The sequence below is a fragment of the Anser cygnoides genome, chromosome 5, assembly GCF_040182565.1.
Source record: "Anser cygnoides isolate HZ-2024a breed goose chromosome 5, Taihu_goose_T2T_genome, whole genome shotgun sequence".
NCBI classification, from domain to species: domain Eukaryota; kingdom Metazoa; phylum Chordata; class Aves; order Anseriformes; family Anatidae; genus Anser; species Anser cygnoides.
Genome location: NC_089877.1, coordinates 29,651,125 through 29,664,078, shown reverse-complemented (window position 1 = coordinate 29,664,078; position 12,954 = coordinate 29,651,125). Strand labels below are relative to the sequence as shown.

Genomic DNA, 12,954 nt, shown 5'->3' with positions numbered 1-12,954 from the left:
CAGCCCGCTTCCCTCCCCCCCCCCCCCGCTCCTCCAACGCGTCCCGCTAGGCTTCCACCCGCCGCCCTCAGCGCTTCGGCTTCAGAGGGCGCGCGTGCGCGGGGGGGCGCTCTAGCCCTTCCTCTCGCTGGTCGGCCGCGGGGGGTTGTGGGGGATCGGCGGGCGCCTGGCGGTCGGAGGCGGCGGAGCTGAGGAGCGGGAGCCGCGATGGTGAGCGGGGGGCGCGGGGGGCTCTGGGGGGGGGCTCGGCCTGGCCGCACCGGCACCGGGGAGGGCGGGGGGAGGCAGAGGGGGACGGCAAGGCCGCGGGGGGACCCGGCCCGGCAGCACGTGGCGGGGGGAGGCCGCGAGCGGGGGCTCGGGCCTGGTCCGGGGGTGCGGGCCCGGGGGTCGCCTCCGTGAGGGGGGTGCGCCGGAGCCCCTCGGTGCCCCGGGGCTGGGGGGAGAGGCCCGCCTCGGCCTGGCTGCGGTCAGGAGTTTGGCTTCTGCTGCCCGAAGGAGGGGAAAAAGTCGCCGAAATCAACTCCTCCTGCCTAGCTTGAGGAGCTGGAAGGCCCCTAAGCGTGCGGTGTGCTGCCTCGCTTCGCCAGGCGTCTTGCTGCTCTCCCCGTACCTCCTTCTTCTCTCTTTTTTCCTTCCCCCCAGTTTGTTTTCGTCTAGGCTTCGCAATTGGCAAAATGCTCTTCGGGCAGATGCTGCCTGGCTCCTGCTCGTTGGGGTGCCAGTGCTGCCTCAACCGCTTTTACGGGGTTATGTCTGCAATTTTGTACTTGGAGAGCTTTCTAAAGGGCGCTCTGGCAGTTGAAAATTGGAGTAATATAAACCAGTTTGGGGTCTTATTTAACAACAGCCAGTACAATTCCCGCTAAAAGAAAACACAAGAACACGAAACAATGCAACACAATAAAGAGCCCGTACTGCACTCTTCCACATTACCTATTCCTATGGCGTGACATTTTCAGTATCTTCCTCTGTTTTGGTTTTCTAACACTGAGATTTATACTCATGGAAAAACCAAACAGTTTTTATTTACACCGATCTTTGTCCCTAGGCACATATTCGGGGGGGGGCAGGTAAAAGTTTGAAAAAACCTCTCAGGTTTATGAACTTGTCACATCTGTGGTGGGAGAGGAGGAGCAATTTTACCAAATCAAGCTAAATTAGTTTTTTTAGGGTTTTTTTTTTGTCGTAAGGTAAAATAACAGGAAGTTCTTAAAGAAACACTTAAGATGTAATGCATTGATACTGCAGTACAATTGATCCCAATGGCAGTAATTTTGGTAGACCAGCTAAGGTGGACAAAGATCTTAAAAGCTAATTTGTACAATATAAACACGAAGGAATTGATTCTTTTATTGTTTGCTTTACTTCAGAGCTTTTAGCAGAAGCTGAGACATTAATACTTGTTAGAAGGAGAAATTTAAGTGGCAGTAACAGGATCAAAAGAAATACTAGCAACAATTTGGACTTGTTTTTTGATGTTATTGTAGTAATTATTGTTAGAGGCTCACGATCTATTGGTGTTGCTTTTAGAAAAGCTGAATTATGCCCTTTTTTTGTACAAGGGAATGAATAATTTCCAGGCTGATATGGATATTGAAAAGTTTGCAAAGAGAAAAATGGTTTCCAGTCAGAAGCTCAAATAAATTCTAACCTGAAGTTCTGAAAGAACTGGCTTGTATGTCTGGCTCACTGATACTTTTTTCCTGTAGTCTGAGTATTGGGATAGTGTCAGACTAAATATGTTGATTTAACAGTCAAAGACTGGGAGGGGTATTTTGAGGCTGGAAAGCTTAAAGTTCTTCCCCACCAGGACACTGAAAGACTGGATACAGAATTCACTTAACTATGATAAAGTTGCTCATCTCCTAGGCAGTACAGTTTTATCTATACTTTCTTAGGTTTTGCCAAATAAACCCAACTTTTTTCTTCTAACGTTAAAGTTGAGTTTGAAAGTACAAAGACCACAATTGCAGTTTGCAGGGCGTTCTGCTGCTAAAACACGCAAGCTTTTATAGAACACACTGAACTGGCTGACAGACCCCATTTTTTTTAAGAAGGGTTTCTTACTCGGATGCTCCTGGGAGATCAGAGTTCCAAGTCCTGGAAGCGAGCCTGGTCACAACCAAATACAAAGGGTACTGCTGGAAGTAGTTGTGAATGGATTTGGCAGCCCTTTGACTCCCTGGCGAGGCGTGCCTGGGACAGTGCAGCACACTTAGGAGCAGCTGGATACCAGCGGCCCTGGGGGCATCCCGTTCACATCTAGCGTCCTCCGGTGTGCAGGGAAGCAGTCTTAGCAGATGTGGTCTCCTTTGTATGATTTTCATTATAGCACAAAGCTCTGCGTTCTCCTCCTTCATTTCTGGGAGGGGAAAAGTCTTACTGCTACTGCTTCTTTATGGAACTTTTCTTCTGAGCTCCTCCAAATCTCCTTCTACCACGTTATGAATTTAAAAAGCTGAAACCGTATTCCAGGTCGATCGTGGTATAAAAATTTGGACCATTTTCTTATAAATTCTTTGCCATTTTTCTATCACCGCATTTGAGCACTGAAGTGGTACCTTTTAACTGTTCTGTCCAAAGCGTGGGTTATCAGCAGCTACCTAAATGAAGCCTGATAATGCATTTTGGTATTTGTTTCCAGTGTGTCTTACTCTGCAGTTCCCTGCATGAGTTTTACAAGTTGAGTGCTCACTTTATATATTAGCACTGAAAGTGCTGGGTTAAATTAGCAGCACGGGAAATGCTGTTTTCTAGGGTGCTTGCAAGCTTCCTATGATGTGTAACCTGTTAATTAGGTCACAGGCTGTGTACACTTAAAATCTTGTTTGTTTAAATTACTTGCTGCATCCAAGTGAAAAATATTACAGAAATAATGCAAGCCACAGACCGTACAATCATCAAAGCCTTCCCTGCAGAAGAGCAAGTTTACAGGCTGACATTTGGAACAGTTATCTGTGCCATAATTACCCTTTCAGTAGGCTTGCTGAAGTGTTAAAAAAATAATCAGCACATCTGATTTGCAGGAAATAATCTTGAATACCAAGTGCAGATTTGTTAAAGAATTTTTGTTACCTTGAAGCTGAATAACTCAAAATAGCTCTTTGTGTTTGAATCTTTAAGGTGAGACTGACAGGGATGCTAATTTGGACTCCATCTTTGCTTTCTAGCTAGGGTACTTAATTCATACTAACAGCTTGCCTCTGGAATACAATAAGTAAATGCACAATGGGATAGCTTCTATACGTTGACTGCATCGCCTTGCTTTTCTGTTTAAGCAGAAACTACAATTTTCGTGTTTGATTTCTTCAACACAATAGCTGCTTTACTGATGATTTTACATTACACATTTGTAAAAGTTTGTGAGAATTGATAGGACTGATTGGAAGCAAAAATATAACACAGCTTATATGAGAAGTATTATTTGGAAAATGTCCGTGACCTTGATTGGTAGTTCAGTGTTTAATACTGTACTAAATTTTTGCGTTATTTAGCCTGGTTAGTTTTGAGAAGACTGTGCTGTCTTAGTCCTCATAATTAACCTTTACGTGCCAAAGATGTGTAGAAGCATCACAAAGTAACACTGGGAACAGCTGTGGTATGCTTCCCAGTTTGTGTAACGATCTGGTGGCCAAAAATAAAATTACAGCTTATTTTTCATTCAGATAAATAACTTCGAATTTAAAAAAAAAAAAGATTTTGAAAAAAATGTTGTTTTCTTGTTTTGTTTTTCAGTCTCACACAATTCTACTTGTTCAGCCTACCAAGAGGCCAGAAGGCAGAACATATGCTGATTATGAATCAGTGAATGAGTGCATGGAAGGTGGGTGCAGTCATTGTAGTCTAAAACTATTGTTAAAATCCTGGTTTTGACATTCTCATACTTCCTTGGTAAGAGAATAAGCTGCTGTTGATGTTTTCCCAGGATAATTCGGGGAAAAAAAAGCAAAAGTGTCATGTTTTTAACTTACTAATGTTTTAGCAAACTATTTAGTTATCCTTTCTTTGTAAAACTTCCTTGTGACAGTAAATGTCTCCTTTTGGCTTAACTAGATTGAACCATGTTCCGTTCATGAAAGTAGGCATGGGGCCATGCAACAGACCGGTCTGAACATATTTCACTGCACGATCAGATTCCAATTCTCACAAATCTTGGTGCTAACCATGTAAAGGAGAGATTGCTACTGGAAATAATATATAAAATAAAAGCATGCTTGTAATTGAAATGTAGTTTGCAACCTGGTGGCTTCTGTGCCAGAAAAAAAAAAGTTCTGTGTGACTTTGAGAGAGACAGTGAGTTGGAGAAAAGATTGAAATACTACAGCTGTATAATTTAAATGTAAAAGTTCTCTTAGCATTAAAATCTAATTCCAGAAAGCTTTGCAAGACAAACAAAAGCATAGGAGAGAGAATGTGAAACCCCCATGCTCACTTTAATATTACATTCTTTTCAAATGTATCCGAATTATTTATGGGATAGATTAAGTATAACTTATGTAAATGTACAGACTTGCTCTGGCACTCTTATCTCAGTCACTATGTTTGACTCTTTCGTGAAGAATGATCTCTTCTGAGACTTGACCAGCTGTATTTAACAGTACTTAGTCTTTCTCAGGTGCTTGTACAGTAGAAATATATGTTGCAATTGCTGTTTAAAAGTTACTAGACAGAGTTCCAGACTTCACTTGGAGCTTACTGCATAGAACATTAAATCTACGACAGAACTAAATGGTTTTCCTTTAGATGATGATGCTCGTCATGCATCTTACCTAGTTTTATAGTATTGTGTTTAATGCAAATAGCTAAAACAAAAAGCATTTCAGCAACAAAATCTGAGTAAGTTCATGTCTGTTTTCGTGGTACTCACATCTAAACTTTCTTGGCATCTGGTTCAATACCTGAGAAAAAGTGCAGCAAATACAGATTTTTTTTTTGCTTTTCTCCAGTGCTGACATTATTGCATTATCAATCTTTTTTTTCCCCTCTGTAGGAGTCTGTAAAATGTATGAAGAGCATCTGAAGAGAATGAATCCCAACAGTCCATCCATTACATATGATATCAGCCAGTTGTTTGACTTCATTGATGACTTGGCAGACCTCAGCTGTCTTGTGTAAGTTCAGTTGTACAAATATGTTTCAGTGACTCACAGAACTCTTCTGTATAAACTCCTACATGTTTTAGACTGGCTAGTCTGTTTAAATTGGGGCTGGATCTGCCTTTATGCAATTGGTCAGATTCTTAAGGAGGCAGAATGATTAATGAATTGTATTCAGCTCTATTCAGGCTTTAATATCATTTTGGTGGTAGTCTATAGAAGTCACTTGCAACTGTTTACTTTGATTGAGATACAGCAAGATGGAAGCTTCTGTAAATCCTAGTTAAGTGATCAAGGAACCTATTAATCCTGTTGATCCCCCTGGCTAGTGGTTTGAGTGCCCTTGTGAATACATAATCTCTGATTCTCATCTGTGTGTTAAAGTTGTGGGCAAGCAAAGGTGGTCTTGTGTGCTTTCCATTCTGGCTGGACTGAAATCAAGTGTTAAGTTTCAGTATTTAGAATGTAGCTAACATTGTGACTGAATCAGGTAGATCCTGGCTAATTTCTGCGCCATACATTTCAGAGCAATAGTTTGAGATGACAGTGGCATTGAATTTCACAGAAATTCTGTAGGAATATGGATACAAATAGCACATTCAAATAACCAAAACCACTTCAGTTTGCTCAGCTCAAAATTCTAGGATCTCTTTTTAAGCCACTGAGTATCTAGTGTGGACATTCCTGCAGCTGTACTGCTCTGTCTTAAATCCCAATGCAAGTTCTGTGCAGCTGCACAGTAAGCAATCCTTGCCAATTAATACAGTTTAAAAAAAAAAGAAAAAAAATTGTATTGCTTTCCTTTGCATCTAGATGTACATACGGAAACAGATTACATTACTGATAGTGACTTGCTACAAATGGCATTCACCAAAGATTTCAGTAGAATAAATAAATTACTATGACAATTTCTGTGGTTACCTTGTTCTGCCATGTTAGATCTCCTGCTGCCATCGTACTAGGCTGATGTGGTTTGAAAGACATGCTTTGTTTTAGCATATTTAACAGACTGAAGACTATTTGCTTTAAGAAGCAGTGACTGATTTCTTGTACAGTCTTTCATATTTCTTAATAAGGCTTGTAAATTTAGTGTCATGCTACTTCAGCTTAGCGTTTTCCACCAGATGGCACACACAGCACATAACATACCAGACATGCCTTGTGCTTGTGGAGATTTGTGAAGAACTTGCTATCTGGTCTTGCAGTGTAGCGTTATGAATGGATAGGGTGGGAGGGAGGGGAATAAATCAAACAATTCCCAAAACTAACATTTCTTATACTGTAATGAAATCGTTAATATATTGATACACACTAAAACTCTCTTTGGCCTTGAATTACTCATGCTGGGTTTAAAATAAGGTTTTCTTAAAAACAGTATGTTCAGTATTTTTTTTTTGTTCTGTTTTTTAAAGTAAGAACTGCAAATTATTCTGAATTGAGTTAAACATCTGGATTTATACTTTACTGCTTACCAGTGACCGCCTTACTGTTCTTACCTGATGAGAAATACCTGTAGTGAAATTGAGGGACTGGCTGGGACATTCACTGAAAATACCATCTTTATCCAAAAAAAAAAAAAAAATCACCTTTAAGGACTAAAGGGGGAAGGAGGGCATGAATCTTCACAGTTAACTTTATATGCTTTGCTTTTATTTTTCAGTCTAATTCTGCTTCAGTTCAACAGTGTCTTGAGTAACCAAGTTCTTTAGCCCTGGCAAGAAATCTTGCTAGTGGTCTACTCTTATCACCTGTCACTGAGTAGTAAAGAAAATTAACCTGTAGGCTCTTGTTTTCAGTTTGCTTATTATGAAGTGTCCTTGTTTATTAGATGCAAGCTTGCCCTTGCTGCCAGCTGGCAAGAATCATTTGTCATCCATCTATTAGCCTGCCTTTATTCCTGGAAAATTGTGCTTTTATTCATTTTATTAAAAAAAAAAATCCAGGCAGAAGTGGAACACTTGAAAAATTACATGAACACTTGCTTGAAGTTAAACTGAGTGTTTGGCTCATTAAGACAAATTAAGTATAGTTTCCTGGTGGAACTATTCTTCTTAATTCTAAGCTCCAGAATATTAAGGTGCTCTGTTTTCTTTCTCCCATAAGTAATTACATTCATGAATTTAAATGCAAAATGCAGTCTCTTAATAGTCTTTGGAGAATCTAGTCGTTTCAGGTTCTTACTGATCTTGCTGGGTAACTTGTGAGGTGTTTTTTTTTTTTAGGAAACAGAACAAATCTTTGATAAATGGCAATTCCCATTCACTTCTGATATTACTGATGTTCTGTATACAACTTTCTGCCTCGTACACTTGAGGACACTTAATTGTCTGTGAAATCTTTGTAGTAAGTGTTCCGTGGAACAGACCAATATTACATGAGTTCTTTTCTTTTTTTCTAGTTACCGTGCTGACACTCAGACATACCAGCCGTACAATAAAGACTGGATAAAGGAGAAGATCTACGTCCTCCTCCGCAGGCAGGCCCAGCAAGCAAGCAAATAATGGGTTCACCATCCTTACGTGGGGCTGGGGGAGGGCTTGGACAACAGGTGTGTACAGAGTGTAGTAGTGAAAGTTTTGTATTATAGTCATCCTGTTGCCATCTTGTTAAACTCTTTAGTCGGGACTGAATGTATTGTTAGAGATGCAAGGATTTTGTTGGATTGACCTTTTTTTTTTTTCAGTGTAAATGGGGAAGAAACTGCAACATCTTCAGCAGAGTTATTTTTTTTTTTTCCTGCTGGTTAGCTAATGGTCCTACCTTATTTGAACCCCTGGGGCTGTTCACATTGTACTTCACCACATCCACTGTATGTGCCCTTCTGTGGGGTTTCCAACATTTAGTTTTGTCCTTGAGACGGTCTTAATGGGGAATAAAAAAACTACCCTTTAGTTAAATTCGAGTGCTGAATTTTGTGTTTTTTCCTGCTATACCGTGAACTAAATCTTCCTTGTCCATTTGCTGAAGAATGGGGTTTGAAAGCATGTGTGGACTGAACACCGTGGTCATTTGCTGTATTACAGGATGGCTCAAAGTCTGGCCTTACAAATTAATTTCTCTGGCCTATACTTGGCTGTCTTTCCTGGGGATCTTGGGGAAGCATTGCAACCCCTTTGTTCTTGCACTCTAAACTTGATCTTTCTTAGAAGGCATTTATATTCAGGTAAGCGTCTGCTTGCTAGGACAGATGATGGCTAAGAGCAGGCTGATGTATCGCATCACAGACCCCATGAATAATTCTACTTCCAAGCTTCCCCTGAGAAAGGAACGGGCGAAGTGAATTATTCTGACGTGGATCTTGCCCAAACTGTATTCCCTCTTTACAAGGGATAAGGACCTATCTGCTTGCATGCTCTGTAGAACGATACCCTCCCCCCTGCCTAATACAGATGCTGCTGTGTTTGTAATCTGGCTGTACTGAAAAAAATAGTGCTGGAGGATATATTAGACCAAATAAATAGCAGGTAGAAGAGCAAGGCTAAACTGGTACTTTGTGCCTTTGTGTTAGCCTAGAGTCCCTCCACTGTGGGTACAGATTGGGATCAGGCTCTCCAGGTATGCCCAGCCAGGAGCAGTTCTAGGGTTAATGGAAGAATGTAGCTGTCTCCAGTGTGCTTAACTCCCTGAAACACATTAATAGTTTGATAGACTTTACAGCAAATGCATTGGCTTAAAAGAATGAGTTCAAATGGACTGTGTATAGTAAAGCTTTAATGAAAATAGCTTCACTTAAGCGATAAGTAAGTGCTGCTGAAGACTTTGAGTCAAATTACTGGGGAGAAAAAATTCTTAGACATACCCACGGGGAATGTTAGAACATTTTCCAACATGAGTACAAATTGGAGGTTAAAGCTACTAGTTCTTTGATTGTAGCGATAAGGTATCGATTCAATCTGCTAACTTCAAAACATGCTTCCTTTAAAACAGATTTTTCAAAGCAGGACAGGTCTGAAGCGTATCAACACATGGTTACTTAAATCTGGAAATATTTCTGTGTAGAAGCTTGCTTTTCTATCCCAATGCAACTTAAAACAAAAATAACCCACTAACTGTTGCCCCGTATAGCGACACTCAAATTAATATAAGCAATGTTATTCAAGCATCTTGTATAGTTTATCCTCCTGTTTAGCAAGTACTAAAATAGCATGTTCTTTCCCAAAATATTTGGGTTTTATTACTGGTAAATATTTCTTCATTAAAACTCCACTATTCTCACAGTGAACCAATCCAGTGCATATTCCTTTAAGGTGCTAAGCAGGATGCAATTCTGCAGTCTTTTAAGTGAAGTCAAATAAAAATCCCTTCTCGCTTTCTGCACACTAAAAAACAATGATTAAGTGTTTTTCTCATTTTGTGAGCTTGTTTTTACTTTAAGAAAAAAAAAAGGCATGTGGGCACTTTCCTGATTGTGAAAAGTACAAGGAACTGGAAAATGTAAGTATAAGTTCCTTTTATACCTGTGGAGCCAGACTCAGCCTTCTGCTGATACAAAAGGTAGGGCCTGTAGACCACTTTAGGAGAAGGCACTTAAACATCTCGTTTCCCTTTGGTACCTAACTACAGCTGTCTGCTGTTTTTGTTTGTGTTTTTTTTTTGGGGGGGGGGGGGGGGGGGGGGGTGCTGCTTTTTCTTTCCTCCTGAAATAAGCTACTGGTTAAAATTCCCTAGTTAGTTCCTGAGTTGCCATTCTCCACATTACCTTGGGTTTGCCTTTTACTTGTTTAACTATTCATGAGACAACAGAACAATTGCTTAACTGGGCAACTGAGTGCAAAAACACTTGAAGGAAAAAAAAAGATGCTGCAGCATCTGCCTGATGTGTAACAGATGAGAAAGGAGAACGTGAAACTAATCTGAAATCCATCTAACTTGCTTTCAGAAATATAGTAAAGAAGAGGGTTGTGAGCATTTGGAAACATAACATGCCAGTAGACATTCTGTTGGCACGCTAGTAATGTAGTCTGCTGTAGGAGGCCAAGTGAAAAATTACTTTTCAATTTGCTGCTTGGCAGGAAAAAAATCAGTGGTATTTCATTAGTTTTGCGCCCCTTCAAGCTCACATTTTTATCATCTAAGTCTGCCCGAACCTTACAGCATGTGTCTGAAACAGGTGAAAGAAACGCCAGACTGTACGACTCTGTACCCAGAAGATGCACCACTGACGGTGCTCTAACGCTCCCTTAGCCAAGCTTGAAGTATTGGAGTGGTCCCTATGGTCAAAGCCACAGCTACAGGAGGGTTGGGCCTAGAGTGAAAGACTGTTCCTGGATCCAGGGACACCAGGAGTCTTACGGTGTCTCTTCACTAGCTCCTTTCCATTAAGGGGCGATAGCAGTGTTCTTAGGACCTTCTCCACTTGCACCCGTCCCTAAAGGCATATGACAGCGGTTCCACTAACCAATATCAAACATTTATTTGCCTGAGTTCAGCTGCTTTACAATTAAGGTTTGTTAGCAGTGTTTTGCTAGTAATCGGTGAATAAGTCACGTGATTACAGAAGGTATGTCTGAAAAGAGTCCATCATCCGTCATCCTGTGCATGCTTTGCCCTGTGGCAGCCTGATACTTCCCACATGAAGGACATTCGTAAGCAGCAGTGTTGATCATAGCAGCTACAGTGTGGGAGTAAATGATAAAGGTAAATCATACTGGCTGTTTCTGCAGGGCAATGGTAAAGTCTTCTAAAAAAGGGAGAAAGAATGGAATTTAGAGACCTAGTATTTCTAAGTACTTGATTTTTTTTTATTTTTTTATTTTTAAAAAGTCCATCAAGCAAGCCTAGCCTCGCTTCAGTGAGATAGATGAGCCCTCATCCATTGCCGGGAGTGTGAAGCAACTGAGCTGCCTGGCTTATGGAGCCATGAAGCATGCTATATCTCATCTAACCGAGTCGTCATGCAGACTCTGAACTGCCTGCTACTGATCCCAAGTGAGGCAAAACCAGAGCAGTACAACCCATTTCATGGCATGGCTGTTCACCAAGCAAATAATAAGGTGAAGTTTCAGGAGATGACGGAGTTGATCTAACAGTTCGTTGCTATTGTAAGGGCACGATGCTGCTCCACACTGTGTAGTTTCTACACTTGTAGTTATTACAGCTGGTACAGGAGAGACACTGGGAGTCGTGGGAGAAAGGCAGAACAGGGGCTGCCGCTCAGCAGCCATAAGCAGAGCAGTTGGTAACTTAAAATCTCATTTGGGGCTTTGACAGCAAGATCAAGCAAGTAAATGCTGTTTCAGAAAATGGTAGCTGAACGGCTGTATACATAAAGGACCAGTTTATCTGCCATTGCATGTTCCTGACAGTTTGTGATGGACTGGGATGGAGGGGGAGGATGCCTGACACGATTATATTGTGTGGTTTGGGGATACAGACCAAAACTTCACAGCCAGTTTAAGGACCTAGGTCTGATGTAACCCCACTTGGATTAAAATTTTGATCACATTTCACATAACAACAGTAACAGGATCACTCTCTTACAAGAATCCCACTCTGCAGCCATCTTTCAGAATTCTGAAGACTTTTAGAGGGGGCTTGTGCAGCAAAATCGAGTTTTTATTCCTTTTTTGAGTGTGAAATAAGTGATTAAAATACTTGTCTTCATCTACAGTTTCTTTCCTCATCACATTCTTTTAAAAGCTAGACTGAAATCATGACATCTGTGACAACACACCATAAGCACAGCAGGCAAGTGGCATCCCCATCGTCACATCAGTTTGTTCTGCTTAACACCTTTGTCACAGTGGGAAAAGAGTAGAAGCAAAGACCACCTTGTTACCTTTGTTAGTAACTAATATACGTGCTTGAGAAAAAAATGTTTACAACAAGAGGGCACTTGACTGTTCCTGGTATTTTTTAGGTTAGAAGAACTACCAGTTTCTTCACTGCCATTAAAAAGAGGTAAAGTTACAGAGTTGTTGATTGTGATCTCCTTACCCTACACCAAGCAGTGAGCTAGTTCATGATGCATTGAAAACACATGGAAACTTATTAAGAGGAGTTACTCTCAGAGGGAAGGGAATGCTCCAGCTACTCTGCTTTAGAGTACATAAACAGATATATTTGCCAATCCCGCTGAATTGCAAATTGTATTGATTTAGCGATTGTATTTAAAGAGAGCTTTGTTGGAAGAAATTCACTTAAGCAGTCCATCAATAAAGATAATAAACAGTGAAAGTCAACAGTCACTGGATTACAAGTATAAAGTAATTTCAAGCTCTTGCTTTTCAACCCCTGTGAAACTTAATTGTCTGCTAGAACCTCGTATTGTCTGTCTGTTGACTCTGGAGTGTATTAAATGCATTAAATCTCTTACCATTAATGTAAGTTTGTCGTGGGGGAGGGAAGGAAAGTATCTTGAGGGGTCAGGGAGCTTCCTTCAGCAGCTCTCCAGCATGAGGCAGGTTGTGGCTGCGGCTAGTAACTGAGCCCAAGAGTGTCAGTGTCACTGAGTATCTGGACTGCTTGTGCCTGAAGCTTGGAACCATTTGCTTCAGATTTATCTCAATTATCCTAAGCTAGCAGAAGTTACATATCAAAACTGTAAATCTGTTTAAAATAGAAAATTATTTTAAAGCTCTGCTATATTAGCCAGTCCTCTTGAGTTTTTCCTGCACTGAGTGTTGTCTGTTATAATGTTACTTAGTGCTGGCTGAATATAATGTGCCATTCACTGAAGTAGCAGGGGAATGAATTGCCACTGAAATGCACTGAATGGAGAGGTTTGATTTTGCACAGTACAAGACAGTTCTCTGTTCTGACCCATGAATAAATGTTTCGTCTTCTTCTGAAAACCATCCAAGTTAAAGCAAGCCCTGATTGGATTCGTCACGAAGAAACATTGGATCCTGGCGAT

General features: G+C 40.9%; 1 protein-coding gene across 1 annotated transcript; it reads left to right on the top strand.

The window, feature by feature from the left end:
• Window positions 1-69: 69 nt before the first annotated feature.
• On the top strand, window positions 70-7,996 carry ERH (ERH mRNA splicing and mitosis factor). Its single transcript, XM_066997739.1, has 4 exons — window positions 70-210; window positions 3,739-3,826; window positions 4,994-5,114; window positions 7,498-7,996. Exons 1-4 carry the CDS (start codon window positions 208-210, stop codon window positions 7,598-7,600), a joined length of 315 nt encoding a protein of 104 aa, XP_066853840.1. The 5' UTR covers window positions 70-207; the 3' UTR covers window positions 7,601-7,996.
• Window positions 7,997-12,954: the final 4,958 nt, after the last annotated feature.

Bases quoted from the DNA above. Each gene is read 5' to 3' on its own strand.
- ERH (XM_066997739.1), top strand. The intron at 3,827-4,993 runs GTGGGTGCAGTC...TCCCCTCTGTAG, and splicing joins AGTGAATGAGTGCATGGAAG to GAGTCTGTAAAATGTATGAA. The intron at 5,115-7,497 runs GTAAGTTCAGTT...CTTTTTTTCTAG, and splicing joins GCAGACCTCAGCTGTCTTGT to TTACCGTGCTGACACTCAGA.